General features: G+C 44.2%; 1 protein-coding gene across 2 annotated transcripts in view; it reads right to left on the bottom strand.

Annotated features, from left to right (window-relative positions):
* Positions 1-3,802: 3,802 nt before the first annotated feature.
* Positions 3,803-19,010, bottom strand: part of TMEM91 (transmembrane protein 91) — a 74,188-nt gene continuing 58,980 nt past the window's right edge. For both annotated transcript variants that reach the window (XM_056539522.1, XM_056539521.1), the window contains 2 exons: positions 8,050-8,193; positions 3,803-5,476 (listed from right to left, as the gene is read on the bottom strand). In XM_056539522.1, coding sequence (XP_056395497.1) covers positions 5,318-5,476; positions 8,050-8,193 — 303 coding nt within the window. In that variant the 3' untranslated portion in view covers positions 3,803-5,317. The remainder of the gene's footprint in view (positions 5,477-8,049; positions 8,194-19,010) is intronic.

Consider the following 19,010-nt stretch of genomic DNA (forward strand, 5'->3'; position numbering starts at 1 on the left):
GAGCACTGTTCCCAGACAGAAAAGAACAACTCAACTTCAGCAGCTGATAATTATTGAAAGGATGAAGATTTTTCAATAGAAGTAACTTACAAATCTGTTTAACTTTCTGGAGCCAGTTGATATATATATATATATATATATATATAAAAGTTTTTTCCTGGAATACCCCTTACTGGGTGGACTGGAGCAGCGGCTTCTCTCTGTCCCCCACTGGTCTCCACTTCTCCAATGTTCTGTGTTGTTCTTACTTCACAGGATCTGCTCACTCAGCCAATCAGTGGCCACAGTGCTGTTACACTTCAGTCACTCATTGGCTCAATGGGCAGGTCCTGTTGAGTCTGGGTTGGGACAGCACAGAACCCAGAAGAAGCAGTGACCAGTGGGAGACTGGGAGCATTGGGGCAGCAATTGCAGGGGACCGAAGGAGGTGAGCGTAGCATGTTTATTCATTTTACGCCATGCACTGGAGCAAGTTTTTGTTCCGCCTCGACAGCCCCTTTAATTTTGAGCTCTCATCTACAGCCTTGCCAAACTCCACAAGGCTTTTTATAAGATTTTGCCTGTAGAAATGTGTGCCCATTCAACCAAAAGGTTATCTGTGAAGTCAGACATTGATGTTGGGTGAGAAGGTCTGGCTCTCGGTTGACATGCCAGTTAATCTCAAGGGTGTTCGATGGTGATAAGAACAGCTCATGTGCCTCCAAATTCATTACACCATGGATGTCAATTCATACTGGAACAAGAAATGGCTCAAACTCTTACCCCAAAGTTGGATCCATTGATTAACATGTCTTTGCATGCTGTAACCTTCACTGAAATAATAGTCCCAGCTAGAGATGAGCGAACTTACAGTAAATTCGATTCGTCACGAACTTCTCGGCTCGGCAGTTGATGACTTTTCCTGCATAAATTAGTTCAGCTTTCAGGTGCTCCGGTGGCTGGAGACTCTTTCCTAGGACTGTATCCACCTTTTCCAGCCCACCGGAGCACCTGAAAGCTGAACTAATTTATGCAGGAAAAGTCATCAACTGCCGAGCCGAGAAGTTCGTGACGAATCGAATTTACTGTAAGTTCACTCATCTCTAGTCCCAGCGTTAGAGCTGGGCGGTATGACCAAATATGTGTAGCACGGAATTTTTGTAACTTTTGGCGGTTCCACGGTATATAACGGTATTTCTTTCACCCCCCCAAATCATGTGACCCGCGAGCGCTGTTCCTTGGGACTGGAACGTCGGACAGCTGTCAGCCTATCACCGGCCGGCTTCTTACATGACAGTGGGCTCAGCCTATCACTGGCCGGGGCGGGACATCGCTCCGGCCGGTGATAGGCTGACGGCTCTCCGACGTTCCTGTCCCCAGCGTAAGGCCGATGTGCGTTAAAGTTTATTTTCTTTATCTTTTGCAGCCCGGGCATAGGGATACAGCGTACAGCAGTGGTCTCAAACCTGCAGACCTCCAGCTGGGAGTTGTAGTTTTGCAACAGCTGGAGGTCCGCAGGTTGGAGACCACTGGCGTACAGTATAGAGTTCCAGCGCCGGTGTCGACCCCCAACAAAGAGGAGGAGGGCAGTGCTTGCGGATGACATATGTGAGTAGTACCCCGCTGGGCTGATAATTGTGGGGGGAGCAGAACAGCGCTGGCGGGTAACATGATTTGGGGGGGGGAAGCAGAACAGCGCTGGCGGGTAACATGATTTGGGGGGGGGGGAAGCAGAACAGCGCTTACGGGTCACATATCATTAGTTCCCCGATGTGGGGACAGCGCTGCACTGGGCTGATAATTCATTCATTCCCGAGGGGGAGGGGCCAAACCGGTATTGCGGTATGGGGAAAAATTCATATCGTGCAGCCCTAAAATTTTGGTATTCAGTATGAACCTGTATACCACCCAGCCCTACCCAGCGTATACCTTAAAATATAGCCCGAACCATTGACCTTCTTTTACCACATTTTACAGTGGGTACTATGTACTCTTGTAGCATTATGTGAGCTATCCATCAGACTACCAGTATACACTGGTGGGGCATTTTATACCACTCCAGCAAAAGCTTGGCTGTGCATGGTGATATCAAGCTTGTCTGTAGCTGCTCAACCATTGGAAAGCCATTTCACGAAGCCCCCAATGCATAGTTCTTCTGCTGATGTCACTTCCAGAGACAGTTTGGAACGCCATAGTGATTGATGCATCAGAGGATAAGTGATGTTTACGCACCCCACCGTCTGCCCTGCACTTTTAGATCACCTGGTCTACTGCTTAATGGTTGAGCTGCTTCTCCTCTAATTCCCAATAATAGCACTTACAGATGATGGGGCCAGTTCTAACAGATAAGAAATGTTACAACCTGATTTGAGATAAAGGTGTCATTTGATGACAGACAGTACCATGTTTATAGATCCTCACAGCAACCAATACTGCTGCCAAGGTTTGTGGCGTTTGCGTAGATTTTTTAAGCATAGCTTTTAGGATTTGAGTATTGATGACACTCTTGAATTCAATAGTTAGAAGGATCATCTACCGAATATACTCGAGTATAAGCCGAGTTTTTCAGCTTGGCTTATACTCGAGTGAACTCTCCGCCTGCCAATCCCTTCTCAGTGGTCTTCAAACTGCGGACCTCCAACTGTTGCAAAACTACAACTCCCAGCATGCCCGGACAGCCATCGGCTGTCCGGGCATGCTGAGACTTGTAGTTTTGAAATATCTGGAGGTCCGCAGGTTGAAGACCACTGCGGCCTTCGTCATCATCCAGACCCCCCTTTAGTTTTCTACTTACCTCCCCTCGGTGGGAAGGAAGGGTGAGCTGGTCCGGGCCATCTATGCTGCAGGGACCGTCTGGTTGGGAGGGTTAGTCGTTCCGGGGTGTCCATCTTCACCGGGAGGCCCTTTACTCCGCTCCGGGCCGGCCCCGGACTAGTGACGTTGCCTTGACGATGACGCACAGGGACTTATATTCGGGTTGGCTTATACTTGAGTATAAACGGTACATGATTTTGTACGTGCAAGTAAAAAAAAAACAGGTCTTTCATAGGCGCTGCTGCTGTAGGCTTGTGTAACCAGAGGATGGGTAGACATAAAATCACACAGGGGTTCACACAGAAGTGCTCACATTCCACCCGGGAAGCATTATTTATGTACCTGAGGAAGGTGCAAGAGGTGTTGAAATGCGTTGTCAAAATTTTCCTTATAAAAATTTTGGGGAAAAGTTGCCCAGTTGTCCATAGCAACCAATCAGATCGCTTCTTTCATTTTGCAGAGGCCTTGTTAAAATAAAAGAAGCGATCTGATTGGTTGCACAGGTGTTGATAAATCTTCCCCTTTATGACTACCCATCCTCTGTGCTTATTACAATAGCCTTCAGCAGCAGCACCTATGAGAGACCATTTTTCTCTATATTTGTTGATCCACCATTCTGTGGTTGAATAGCAGGAAGCTGATACTACTACAGTGACCCCCCGACCTACGATGGCCCCGACATGCGATCATTTCAACATACGATGGCCTCTCAGAGGCCATCGCATGTTGAAGGCAGCATCAACATGCGATGCTTTTGTATGTCGGGGCCATCGCATAAACGGCTATCCGGCAGCGCAGACTGCTTCAGCTGCCACCGGATAGCCGTTTACGGTGCCCCGTGTGGTCCGGTGATGGTCACTCACCTGTTCTCGCGAGGTGCCAAATCTGATATAGATAACCTATCTGAGGGATAAGCCATCAATATATTGTGACCAGAAATCCCTTTACAGCTGACCCAGGTTTACTGTTATTACCCTGTAGTAATAACAAAAGGAAGGAATAAGCCATCTCGAAAAGATTAGCCAATATATTGTAAAATATTGTGTTGCATTTCAATGTCTCAGTCAATACAAGGAGATGATTGGGGAGATTTATCAAAACCTGTGCAAAGGAAAAGTTGACCAATTGCCCAAAGCAACCAATCAGATTGCTTCTTAAATTTTATAGAGGCCTTGTTAAAAATGAAAGAAGCGATCTGATTGGTTGTTATGGGCAACTGTGAAACTTTTCCTCTGGACAGGTTTTGATAAATCTCCCCCGATATCTCCATTCACTGGCCCAGATCTTGTTAGGACAAAGCATATACCCATTTCTAGACAAATTTACTGAATGTTGCTGCAACCGAGTTATACAGATGTGGACAAAATTGTTGGTACCTGGAGACAAGTGCAGAAGTCTCATTGCGAGTTACAGAAATTGCTGGATCGTAGAGACTGCCTCAGTCACGCCCCCTCCCATAGACATGCATTGAGGGGGGCGTGGTGTGACATCACAAGGGGCGTGGCTGTGACATCACAAGGGGCGTGGCTGTGACATCACAACCCCTGTGGCCTGCACCCAGTGTTCATAACTAAATGTTCTAGACGCTGGGGCAGTGGATTACCCCTTTCAGGTTAGGAACCATTATTTCTGTCCAGGACAGTTTATTATTTTGGTTTTAAAAATTTCCCTTGAACCACAAATCAAAAGCAATGTCTGATCTTCATCAGGTAATTTTCAGTCATTTTTATTCATCGTTACTTTTGTTAGTTTCACATTATTTCAGGGAGCATTGTGGGTATTTTGTCTTTAACTAAAGAGGACCAACAATTTTCTCCACGTCTGTATTTCTTTCTGAAGATAGAGGCTGTCCGGGATTAGAAGAAAAGAGTCTTTTTTTTCCCCATAAGAAAGAAAAAAAAAAAAAAAAAAAACAGTGTGACTCTTATCTTCTTGTCTGAGGGCTATGTCTCGTATTGCTGCACATACCTGTTCAAGTGAAAGGAACTGATCTGCAATACTAGATACTATATACTACGAGCAATGGCAGCCCTGGTTTTTTTTTATTTTTTTTTTATGAAATAAATTCCTTTTTTTGGTTGGTCGGGGTCCTAGTGCTGAGAACCCTATGATCAACGAGCCGGGGGAAGTGTACCGTAGCACTTGTTTTTCTCTAACTCACGGTGATCTCCATCCTGCTACACAAGACAACCCCAAAGACATAATCATTGCAAAAAAAAAGCCAACTAATTATTATGTAGAGTCCCATATATTGGTGGCCACTTTCCAGCTCATCAGCTCTTATGAATGAAACAAAACATTTGCACTTGATTCCATACAGGACAGAATAAGAAGAAAGTACAAGAGATAAATAATGCAAGGATGATCTGGCTGGGTCATGAATGATTAAAGTGCATCCAATGGAAGAATCTGTGTACAAGTCCCAGTGGGTATCCAGTTCTACCAGTATAGGATCTCTGGTTCGTTCCTAGAGAAGGTTAGGTACACTTTAGTCTTATGTAGGTCTGCGATGTTCTTCCACCTCTTAGGTTGGTGCTCTGTTAGACAAGTATGCAATAAGGGCCACCACCGCACCCACATAAGTGCAAATGCCAAGGAAGATGGACAGAACAGCCAGTAGAAAAGTTTGTCTGGAAGCCACACTTGCCCCGTGGTAGTCACCTTGAGCCGAGGCCTTGTTGGTCTGTAAAGAAAGGCAAGTCTTTATTACTAAAGTGAAAATATCTTAAAAGGGTTGTCCATGATTAGAAATCTCATACATCTTTATGAAAGACTCAAGAGAGATGGCTGACGGGTGAATGGTTGGTCAGCCAACAACTATCATATCTATGACCAACGTATGATGTAGCCTAAATTCAGCACAGGACAGATCAAGCAGATTACTGCAAACTTACTCAACAATGAATGTAGTGAATGTCTAGCTGAGTACTGAAGAATAAAGCTCAACAGGAACTTATGCTTTAAGGACCATTTCCACTCATTATATTTTTATATGTGGATGTAAATAGCCTCCCAGAATCCCCCAGGCTATAGAGCTGGCAACATTCATAATACATGTAGTGAACCGGGTACAGAAAGTGCAGGATGAATTGAGTTACTAGGTGGAAGGAACATTTTAAATGCAGCCTTCAGTCTTGACAGAAAAGCATCACAAACAGCCGGCTCTACTCATGCTTAAAGTTATAAGCAGGAAAACTTCATTTAAATCTTCTTGCATATAAAAATGCCCCAGTGAGCCTGTGAGATACGCCCATCTGGCTCAACATGGGTCAGGTATAGTACTTAATCTGGACCTGGGGCAATGAAGAAAGAAGCCGTATAAGTCCATTGAGAATGGGACCTCCATTCTGTTTACCTTTTATGCTGCCTGTGGAGAGGAGGGCACTAGATCATGTTGGAGCTTAAGGATATAAGAGCATGTGAGGGATCCTTCTCCCTGTAGACTACAAATTATTGGGGCTCCAACTCAAAGAAAATGAGGAATGGGGGGGTGGTATCTCAGGTTCATCCAGTATCGGTTATGAATGGTGGCACAGTGTGGTGACTTCCTTCCTCCAATGAAGGAGATTTATCAAAAGCTGTGTAGAGGAATAGTGGTGCAGTTGTCCATAGCAACTAAGCCATCATACTGAGGGCAACTGCTCCACTCTTCTCCAATGTTCCATACTAGTGATGTGTTAAATATGTGGGAGATTCCCCTTTCCCTGCATGTTAGCAAACACTGGAGATATAAAGATACTGGAGAACACTTGTAGGTTGGAAAAATATCAATGTGGTGACCCACGGGTGTATGGCGGGACCACGGTGTAGTGGTGTGAGTTGTGGGATCAGATGGTATTAACCCCGGGGGGGGGGGAGATGGTATTTACCCCTACAGTTCGTGACGCCAGTGTGGTTTTAGGGTTCTGGAACTCCACACGCGCGGCTTCTCCGCTATCCCAGTTGCTAGTAGTGAAATGAGAGTCCACAACCAGTTATGGTCAAACAGAACAGAGGCTTTACTGAGTAGAAGACAGATGGAATTGTCTTCACAGCTAAGGACAGATTTCCCAGAGAGGTGGGAAGGACCTCACAGCTTGCTGGACCAATATACTTGTAATTAACTTGACTTGAGATTGGACTTGACTATATGCAGGACTTGACTAGTTTCAGTGATAGCAGACATAGACTTTTGACTTACTGGAATGACTGTAGATTTTGGGGTCTTCCAGATGGTGATCACTTGCACTGAGATCTCTGGTATTTGCTGGGCTCAGTAGAAGATGGAATCTGTGAGAGATTGTAATGGCTGCCCCTTTATATAGTGGGGGGCTGGACTAAAGCCCATTGGTCAAGCAGCGGGTCATAGGTTAAGCTGGTGCTCTCTGGGAGAACATGTGACAGCAAATCATGTGACTGCATAACATAACATGTGACAGAATTACACAGATTCTTGAGACCTCCCACAGGTCCTTTGTACTACCTATACATTAGGAGACTGTCTAGGCATTAAAGTGATATACACAACATTCTGGAAATAACAGGGGGAGACCATGCAGGGGAGCCCCCAGGTCACTGAGGGTTTTAACCTGACAGGGCCTAAGAGTAGTACAGCACCATGTCCTGTACTGGGACATCACATCGATAATGTGTTGAACATGGGGGTCCCCTTTTCTATATAGAATGCAATGTTAGCAAACATTAGTAATGGTTAAAGGGAGAGAGTGGCACAGGATAAACCAATATACTTTATTATTGGTGATGTCAACATGTGAAAGCTTCATCCATCCATAGGTTCGGCAATGTTAACAAACATTTAGGGTTCAGCTAAATTGACAGGAAATAATAGCTCATGATGGGCCACTATCCCTTTACCAAAGGAATACAGCCCAAGGGTCATGAAATGAGGGGAGTACTAGCACCGCATCGGGCAATATTTCTAACCATATGGGGCTCCCCCCAGATAATGTAATGTTAGCAAAGATTGGTATCTATTCCAGGAGTCTTGTTTGTCTACCCTACAAAACATGAGAAGTAGAGATGAGAGAATCTGCAGCGGGCTTGTCTTGGGATTTGCAGGGGTGATGTCACTATATGAACCATTACTATGACCCCCTTTCCTGCGCATACATTCTTTGGGGTATACCACCATTCCAGTTCTGCACAAAGAAACCAGCAAACAATTGTTTTCTTCACCCTCAACCTTATTTCTGTCTACGTCTTATTCCATGTCCTCTGGAGCAGACAGCACTGGAAAGCAATGTCATTAGTTCTCACCTTCTGTGACAGGAAGAAAGCAGCGATGCCCAGGGGCCAGAAACAGCACAGCATGGAGAATACAGCCAGTCCTAGATAATCTTGGGGCAGGAGCAGAGAGAAGTGACTTTCACTGTCTGTGTCACTGTCACTGGAGGAATCATTCTGTGAAGAAAGACCGAGGTGACATTAAGCAATATTCACTAATGCAGATAGGTAATGAACACAATGGGGAAATAGAACTATTCAATGTGATAGAAAACAATGAGGTTGCCGCCAGGACACAGGTACCCATTCACACCACGCCCCAAAATTTATATTGTGGACCTGAGGAAGGCATGAGAGCACGCCGAAATGCGTTGTCCAGTTGTACTTTTTATGTACGAATGAAATAAAAAGCATCCTGCGTGCCTATTGGCCTACCGACTCTACTTAACAGTAGCGCTTGGGTACAGAACCCCCAAATTTTCTGTACTTCCTTTATATATAGCTTTTTCCTTTGCCCTGCCCTGGGCGTAATGGACAAGCTGTAATAACCCACCCCACACTACTCCAGAGCCGCGCCATATATGCCGCACTGCTCTTAGAGGTCAGTACCAGTGCACAGGTGTGGTGGTGGGGTCCTTTCTATCTCTCTTCTTCTATTCAAGAGGTACAAAACTTACTACGCCAGAGAGCGCCCCGCATCTTTTTTTCTTTTCCTCCCTTTCGAGGTTTGTATAAGGCAAACACAGGTGGGTACATAAAAAAGCCCAACGTTCTATAGGTGCTCAGTCAATCCAAAATGACAAGCAGAGAGATAATTGATAGACGGCACTCACCAGAAACGGGGCTTCATATCTTCTTTATTTAGCAGACATAAGGTGCGGTGTCAGACAAACATAGCGGACAGGAACGCCGAGGATCTCAACGAGATCCTCAGCGTTCCTGTTCGCTATGTTTGTCTGACACCGCACCTTATGTCTGCTAAATAAAGAAGATATGAAGCCCCGTTTCTGGTGAGTGCCGTCTATCAATTATCTCTCTGCTTGTCATTTTGAAATATAACTATTGTTGTTTTGCTGTGTGAAAAAGGTGAAAACTTACATTCAGAGTTAACCATATTTTGCTCTACAAAATATGATAGCACTAGTGTATAAATTACCTCCCCTAAGAAAAGCAGTGCCCAAAAAATTATACTTCTTAATATTATATTACTCATGGCATTCAAGTGTGAATCCTCTAATAGGCTAAGCTTCCTCCAGTCTACCAAAAGCACAGTACCGATCCATTTAGACAAGAACAATGCCCTACAAAATCCACATAATGCTTCCATTCATTACCCAAATAATACCGCTGCATAATACTGAGAAGATTTACGGTGAATTTTAGTTTAGGATATTAGAAAAAGTTCAATAGAGTTAGGCTAGGGAGGGTCAATAAGTTTAAAGAAAAATCCTTATTGGTCTAGGGTAGTAAAGGGGTTATTGGAGACGTCCCTGGTGGTATAAAGAAGTAAATGGATTAATGGTCTCTCTTTTGGAGAGAATGGAGAGGCCATTAGGCCCCTATCTCTGGTGGTCTAGGGTGTTAGAAGCAGTTTATTAGAGCAAGCACTGTTGGGGGGGGGGGGGGGTCAATAAGTTTTTAGAAAAGTGCTTAGTGGTCTAGGGTAGTAAAGGGGTAAATAGGATATATATCTCTGATGGTATAAAATAGTGAACAGATTAATGGTCTCCCTTTTGGGGATAATGACTACATCTCTGGCGGTCTAGGCTGGTTAAAAGTGTAATGTAAATAACCCTGAAAGTCTAGGCTTGTTAGGAGCTTAATGTAAATAACCCTGGTGGTGTAGGCTGGTTAGAAGCTTATTTGTAAATATCCCTGGTAGTCTAGGCTGGTTAGGAGCTTAATGTAAATATTCCTGGTGGTCTAGGCTGGTTAAAAGTGAAATGTAAATAACCCTATAAGTCTAGGCTGGTAAGGAGCATAATGTAAATAACCCTGGTGGTATAGGCTGGTTAGGAGATTATTTGTACATATCTCTGGTAGTCTAGGCTGGTTAGGAGCTTAATGTAAATAACCCTGGTAGTCTAGGCTGGTTAAAAGTGTAAAATAAATAACCCTGGAAGTATAGGCTGGTAAGGAGCTTAATGTAAATAACCCTGGTGGTATAGGCTTTTTGGGAGCTTATTTGTAAATATCCCTGGCAGTCTAGGCTGGTTAGGAGCTTAATGTAAATAACCCTGGCAGTCTAGGCTGGTTAAAAGTGTAATAAAAATAACCCTGGAAGTCTAGGCTGGTAAGGAGCTTAATGTAAATAACCCTGGTAGTCTAGACTGGTTAAAAGTGTAATAAAAATAACCCTGGAAGTCTAGGCTGGTTAGGAGCTCAATGTAAATATCCCTGATAGTCTAGACTGGTTAGGAGCTCAATGTAAATATCCCTGGTAGTCTAGGCTGGTTATAAGCTTAATGTAAATAACCAGGGGGGGTTAGGTTGGTTAAGGATTAGTGCTATCTTTGGTTCTCTGTGCCAAAACATGAAAGGTGGTCAGCACTCCAGGGCCAGTGTAAACACGTGATGCATGCCTCCTAACATTTGATATATTACACCCAAGTATGCCGAAGATGTACAGAAAGATGTAGAGAAGATACAGCATTGCTAAATCCTGGTGGTTTACAGCAGTGGAAGGGTTAATAGTTAAATCCAAGACAAGATTGTGCTCGTTCAAATCATCACAGCACTATATGGAGGTATGAGAACCTGCCAGATGTTACTTTCTCCCCCTTTCCCTAATATAAAGGAATGGAGATGTGATTCTTGAGCCTTGCCAAGTACTTCACATCATGTAAGGAACACAAGGCCTACCTGTATGTTATCTTTGGCTTTAACCGGCACTTTATAGGTCTCTGAGTCTAAAACAGCCAAGACGTCATCCTCCTATGGCGGCATCTATACGCTACAATACATGGCAGCTGTGCCAGATAACTGCAGGCCTCTCACCATAAATTGAATGATTGATTCATTTCATTAGTTTCATTCCTGAGTAAAGTGGTTGAATTAAAATACCATGTTATGGGTGTTATATCTGGCATCTGATGCCCGAGAAGGTATGAAATGTGCAGTTAGCCTGGCAGTGGTTCTACATCAGCTACTATAATTAATATATTATAACATTAATATAGTTCGATGATCAACAAGCTGCTTATCCTGTATAAGGTCTTGGATTTGTTTTTTTACTTATAATATGGCTTTTTCACCATTTATTTATTTATTTATATAGCGCCTACAGATTCCGCAGCGCTTACAATTATGGGGTACCCATAAGGGTAGGGTCACACGTGCCATATTTTGCTGGGTATTTGCTGCTTCATATTTTGCTTCCCATGGACTTCAATGTGTAGGAAACTATGCAGCAACACATATGCAGCAAAATATGGCATGTGTGACCCTATCCTAACACAGCCTAAAGCTTAGCATGCTGGGAGTTGTAGATTTGCAACAGCTGGAGGCACACAGTTTAGAAAACACTATGTAATCAACAGTCGCCATCTAGTGATTAATGACTGTCGACCAATAGGTCTTGGATTAGGACACTTTATGACGTGTCAAGGAACACTTTTAGGCCACGTTCACACCTGTTTTTTTTATTGCCAGTTCTTTGGATCATAAAACAACTTTAAAACTGCTCTTATTGAACTCAATAGTAAAACTCTTTTTTGTTTATCATCTGAATATAAAAATGGTCTACGAAACATCAAACTAATCAGCCGAGGGTGTGGAAAAAATTGTATTAAAAAAAATTATTTAAAAAAAAAATTAGTTAAAAATACTGTGTGTAAACATATTTTTGGGGGGATATTTGTGGCCGATGCCTGTTGTGCTGTGAGCAATTGGCTGTTATCTGTATTATAAGAATGGTAACCCCCCGACCTACGATGGCCCCGACATATGATCATTTCAGCATACGATGTCCTCTCAGAGGCCATAACATGTTGAAGGCAGCATCAACATACAAAAGCATCGTATGTCGGGGCCATCGCATAAACGGCTATCCGACAGCTCTGACTGCTTCAGCTGCCACCGGATAGCCGTTTACGGTGCCCCGTGTGGTCCGCTGATGATCACTTACCTGTCCTCGGGGCTCCGGCGCGTCCTCTTCGGGATCCCCTGCATCGTCGACGCTCTCCATCGTTGTCATCACATCGCTGCGCACGCCGTCCCGTCATCCAATAGGAGCGGTGTGCGTAGCGACGTGATGGCGGCGACGGAGAGCTCAGGTGCTTCCCCACCGGCATGAATACAAAACATGACTTGATGTATATCTATTAGATATATGTCTTAAGAGAGGGTGCCTTTTTCCTCATATTATAGCCATGATATGGGTACACCATCTTCTGATGTAGGTTATATGATGGACACAGTTCATATGTTGCTATTATAATTGGGTATAGATGTAACTTTTTCATACTATAATACTGTGTATGCTACATGGGACTAGATACGTATACCATTATCACTATTTCTACCAGACTGGGATTGGTACTGTGCCTTTGTGGGCGTATGACAGGTTTTTCATGTTCTGTCCAAGTAGAAAGAATTACTCCTTTTTTTTAGGATCTGTTCACTGTTGCGGTTTCTTTATAAATATATGTGTTTTCATGTTCTTTATGACTCAAAGGCACAGTATGGCCCGTAAACATATACGTGCGCACATTGCTATATGTACTATTATATTGGATACTTGTGGTATTTGCGCTTGACGCACATGATCCGCGTGCATATAAATATACGTCAACCATTATTATCCCTATAGATCTATGAGGACAGAGCATGGTTCCAAAAATATATTAATTCTGGACCAAACGGTGTGTACACACATTACGGAGTATTCACACTACGCGCCCTAGGGATGCGGTTTATCCTGAAGTCCCGCATAAGACCTTTTTACATTTTTACATATGTACAACCGGTCGGCAACCCAAACTAGGTTTGAGTAATCATGCCCGTATCCGGGCCACGCCATGCTGCCGGGGTTGGTACTCATGAATTTGATATGGCCTCCGCACACATAGTGTTTAATATTATACACTTACCCAGCACATGATTACCCATCCAGTCCAGGTCTTATACTTGTCCTTACCATTGACCTACGTCATCACCCTTCCGGAACCCGGGCTCCCGGGGTTTCCGTTTGGGATCATTTGGAGTTACACTATATAAGGGGGCACTTGCCCGATATACTATGTGCCACGACTAAGAGCCAGTACAGGCTCGAAACGCGTCGGTTTCCCTTCCTTCTTTTTATTTTCTATCATGGATATCCTTTGTTTTTAACATGCTACATTAAAGGTGAAGTTTTAATTTTCTAATTGGACTTTTTGGAGCAGCTGGGACACGGCCCGCATCCTGCCTGCCTTGCTCTCCTGCTACTACGGAGCTCCTGCATCCAATACCGCACAGTGGTGAGCTGAATCCCCCTTTTTTTCTTCTTTTTTGCACATCGCTTGTGTACATGAAAAATCTGACTAATGATAATATTTTGTATAATAGTGAATGAGCAGGGCGGCTGAAACCAGATATACACTAGTTTAGTACACCCTCTTGCACTCAAAGTACTAAGTAGAGACATGGAATAACAATAACATATCAGAGAACATTATTGACAGTTTCCATATAGCAATAAAACTTTTTTTTTTTTTTAGTAGAATGAAAAATATGTGAAAGGAGCAAAAGAAGAACTAGCAAAATATAAGCCTGCCCGAACAACAGCTTCTTGGTTATGCTAGGTCCTGACAGACCTCACTGATTTATAATGCGGTCCTTTGGGTTTCGGTGCCATTCAGGATCCTCATAAAGCACCTGCTCTCTATGTAGAAATTTGAAAATGATTTTTCTTTTTTTTTTATTCAGAGGGGTATAGGTATTATGGGGGCTTCCGACATGCGCAGTTATCCATAGAATTATGTTCTCGAGATACGGTATTTATAACTTAAATAGTAGCTCTGTTACCAATTAATCACTGTATGTTGTTCACAATCTCAGCTACATATATAAGGACAACACACTGGGGTAAAGACAACTGGGTAGATTTATATATCTATGTGGAGATGTACCCCCAGGATAAGTATATGGGCCATTATATTGTGAACTCCAAAACTAAATGCAAAACAAGGAAAAAACAATGGAGTCACTTATGCAAACAAGTACAGTGTCCAATGGACACAAATGTTATTGAAATGACAGCGACAATACAAGGGAAGTAAAAACCATTTTTAAAAAGAGGAATACAGCAAATAAAGGTGACATCACTGGTTCTGCCCACTAAAATGGGTACAAGCTCCTTAATTATGTAGATAACATATGGGTTGTATCTAGAGGCAACGGAAGACAATAGTCAGGTTGCAATATGTAAACATACACAATGTATAGTATATGTATTGCACCTATATATTCATAGCAGCAATGGCAACACACCTCACAATGAGGTAAAAAGGCGCCACAGAAGACAAAGGCCCAGATTTATCAAACTGTGTGAGAGAAAAAATTTAGTGATTTTCCCACAACAACCAATCACAGTTCAGCTTTCACTTTACCTCAGCTCTTTAGCTGAGCTGTGATTGGTCGCTGTGGGAAAATCACTCCATTTTTTCTCTCACACAGTTTGATAAATCTGGGCCTTTGTCTTCTGTGGCGCCTTTTTACCTCATTGTGAGGTGTGTTGCCATTGCTGCTATGAATATATAGGTGCAATACATATACTATACATTGGCCCTCATTTACTATTCTAAACCCGACCTCTTTTGTCTGGTTGTTTTGTCGCATCTTTGTCTGCGCCATGTCGCAGACATCCTGCGCCAGTCTGCGACACGATGCGACATTTTTTCCCGACGGACCCGATGTGGATTCTCCCAAACCCGAAAAAGGGGCGTAACCTGACATTTCTGAGCTTTCCCACGTATTTATTAAGGTTTCCAACCCGAATTTGTTGAATTGTTGTGGATTTTTTCCCGACAGCTCAGAGGAGTTGGAAACCAAAACCAACAAAACCCACGTGCGACAAACAGGATGCGACATAATAATAAATACCAGGGGAAAAAAGCAGTCGGGTAAGAAAGCAACATAGACTTACAACCCGATTTTCTTAGTAAATGAGGGCCATTGTGTATGTTTACATATTGCAACCTGACTATTGTCTTCCTTTGCCTCTAGATACAACCCATATGTTATCTACATAATTAAGGAGCTTGTACCCATTTTAGTGGGCAGAACCGGTGATATCACCTTTATTTGCTGTATTCCTCTTTTTAAAAATGGTTTTTACTTCACTTGTATTGTCGCTGTCATTTCAATAACATTTATGTCCATTGGACACTGTACTTGTTTGCATAAGTGACTCCATTGGTTTTTCCTTGTTTTACAATCGCAGCTACCTAAAAAAGAATGATCGATCCTTAGGCAAGCTGTGTACGGAACTCCTCAACACGTTTTTACGATATCCAATTTTCTCAAAGTTAAAAGCAGCCTTATTTGGAAGAGACATTTCAAATGGGTAAGACCCTACTGTAGTTGATAATACGATAGGCCGGCACAACATGTCAATAACACAGGGGCCTGTTTGATTTTTAGATTATAGTTCTCTTTTAGATTTGTTAAGAAAACCACATGTTCATTTCCCTGCAGCAATATACACTTGCACTCTATTTTGTTAGAGCTGCAGTCTGTACTCCAGAGCTGCTCTTCCTACTGTAAATGGAGACACAATGGCAATCATTGTTACACAATATGGAACTTATGGGCATTTGTCTGTAATTAACCAGTCACTAATGTCAGCTATACACATACCTCCCCCCACCCCCCCAGACCTTGCTCAGAATGGCCTAGCATTCATGTTTATTTAGTATAGGAAAGGAATCCCAAGCACAACGTTTTACCCTAAGATCAAAAGACAACCACAAGACGGGATGACTAGCTGAACCCTACAGCTGAGGTCAACTGCGTTCCTGACTGAATGGAGTAGCAGCATGCATGTGTGACCACTGCTCCAATCATTCTTAAAGGGGTTTCCGATAGGGATCGACCGATTATCGGTATGGCCGATATTATCGGCCGATAATCACGATTTTGGGCATTATCGGTATCGGCAATTACCTTGTCAATAAGCCGATAATGCCCCGCCCCCCCCCCAACCTGCCGCACTGCACCGTGACCGCCCCCAGACCCACCGCACCGCGCCGCACCCCCACCGTAGTGCTGGGCGGTATACCGGTATGAACTGGATACCGTTTTTTTTTTCTCCCACAGTATGGATTTTTGCCCATACCGCTATACCGGTCGGGCCCCTCCCCCACCCTCCGAGTCAATAAAAAAAATTAAACTTACCCGTAATGGGGGTGGTCCAGGCCATCCATCCTTCCTGTAGTGTCCAGCGGCATTCCGGGTGGAGGGTGAACCGGTCCGGGCTGTCCTTCTTCTCCGGGGGCGCTCTTCTCCGGGCAGGCTCTGGCCTAGTACGCTGCATAGACGCTGTGACATCAGGTGCGTCGCTGCACACGGTCTTTGCAGCGTTACTAGGTTGAAGCCTGCCCGGAGTGGAGAAGATGACCGCCGGAGAAGGACAGCCCGGACCGATACACCCTCCACCCAGAATGTCGCCGGACACTACAGGAAGGATGGATGGCAGCAACTGGAAGGTGAGTCAGGGTTCTGGGATGGACAGGGGTCTGTATAATATACTATACCTACATTAGGCCCTCCAGCTGTTGAGGCCCTCCAGCTGTTGCAAAACTACAACTCCCAGCATGCCCGGACAGCCAACGGCTGTCTGGGCATGCTGGGAGTAGTAGTTTTGCAACAGCTGGAGGCACCCCTAGGCGCGGTGCGGCGCGCCGGGGGAGCGGTGGCGGTGATGCGTCTCAGGACCCCCAGACAGGCAGGGGGAGAGAAGCGGGTGGCGGCGGTGGTCTATGGCACCGCAAAAGCCACTGCAGTGCATTGATTTAAAGCGCCCGCTTTAAATCAATGATCTGCAGCGGTGTCGCGGGGGGATAAATAGCCGATAATAAAGTTATCGGCCATCGGCCCTAACCTCCACCGATTATCGATATCGGTATCGGCCCTAAAAAAACGATATCGGTCGATCCCTAGTTTCCGATTATTGCCGAGCACTGAGCTGGGCAATGTTTGGAAGCCCCAATTTTTTTTCCACAGTTTCAGAAAATCCCTTGGAAATCGTGATAAAACAATAACAGCAGCGCAATACACCAAAGCCAAACATGCCTCCAGTTCAAATTAAACCCCACCAGATGGCATGTTTGGACCCCATTTAAAAATAAATAAGAATAGTTTAAAAATACTTACGACAGTGTTTTGCAATGTCAAGTTAAAAAAAATGCTAAATATAACATTGAAAAAAATCTCAAATAAAAAAATTAAGAAACCCACAATTTATTACATTTTCACACACAAAGGTAGTGTAAACTTTGCGCCAGAATTTTTATGTAAACACAAGCATAAACTTTTGAAAATGGCCTGTAATCTAAACTAAGGGGTTGTTCCCACGAGCGGATTTACTTGAGTGTTTCCTGCTGCGAGTTTTAAGGGGACAGGCTCTCCGCAATTTCAGCAGCAGATTTGCCGCTGCGGAATTTCTGCTGCGAAAAAATCCGTCGCAGACACCTTTTGACTTCAATGTGGTCTATGGCGGATTTTGCGCATCGGAAATTCCGCAGCAGAAAATCAGCTGTTCTTTTTGGCGTAAAATCCTTCAAAATTGTAATGTGAATGTTCTGCACCAACAATTTACTACAGAACTTGGTAAGAAGTGGAGCAAAAAGCTTTGAATATGTCCTCAAATGTGTGCACTAACAACCACTTTCCCGTAAACTGGGAACGGATTATTAGGTTAAAAATACTGCTGCTTTTAATACATATTGTCAGGATCCGGGTACTGAGAGGATACTGGTGGTGGATCCTCTGTGTCAGTGGGGTGATGACGTGGGCCGTACCAGGGGAACGGAGTCTAAGGGGTTACTGGTATTCACCAGAGCCCGCCGCAAAGCGGGATGGACTTGCTGCGGCAGGTAACCCCCAGGTCGTTCCACCCGATAGCGACTCAACCCCGACTGACTGCTGAGATAGGCGCGGTACAAGGGATTAGGCAAGAGCAAGGTCGGATGTAGCAGAAGGTCAGGGCAGGCAGCAAGGATCGTAGTCAGGGGCAACGGCAGGAGGTCTGGAACACTGGCTTGGGACATACAAGGAACACTTTCACTGGCACAATGGCAACAAGATCCGGCGATACTAGGAAGGGGAAGTGAGGTAATATAGACCAGTGCACAGGTGAAAACACTAATTTGGACCAGGCGCCAATCAGCGGCGCACTTGCCCTTTAAATCGCAGAGAGCCGGCGCGCGCGCGCGCCGGGACTGGACGGACGGAGGACAGGACTGGTAAGCAGGCTGGGATGCGAACCGCGAGCGGGCGCGTCCCGCATCATGGATCGCATCCCTGCTAGAGAGACTATCGCAGCGCTCCCGGTCAGCAGGTCTGACCGGGGCGCTGCGAGCGATCCGGGGAGGAGCGGGGACCCGGAGCGCTCGGCGTAACACATATTTTACTTCTTTTTTTTGTTTTCATATAACTCTGATGCACAATAACTGTTAGATTTTGTGATCTACTTGTAACGGACAGGAATGGTGGGTTATTTGTTGTTTAACCAAACAAGATAATACCCGCATTCATCCCAGGAGAATGGAAATACACTTCATCATAAGGTTTTCACTTATTTCAGTATAGGGTTAAAACTTATATGGATATAAACTAGTAGGTGAGGCAATTTTACATAAAAGAATATATAATACTGTAACACTGCATTGTAAGATCACTATCTTGATACATAGTGTAATAGGATTACGTATCATTTGCCCCAGTCATATACCATGGTGTCCCTTTAGAATTAATCTACACTACATATAATACCAGAGAGCTGTTCCTAGTCC

This window comes from Hyla sarda, chromosome 9 (genome assembly GCF_029499605.1).
Source record: "Hyla sarda isolate aHylSar1 chromosome 9, aHylSar1.hap1, whole genome shotgun sequence".
NCBI classification, from domain to species: domain Eukaryota; kingdom Metazoa; phylum Chordata; class Amphibia; order Anura; family Hylidae; genus Hyla; species Hyla sarda.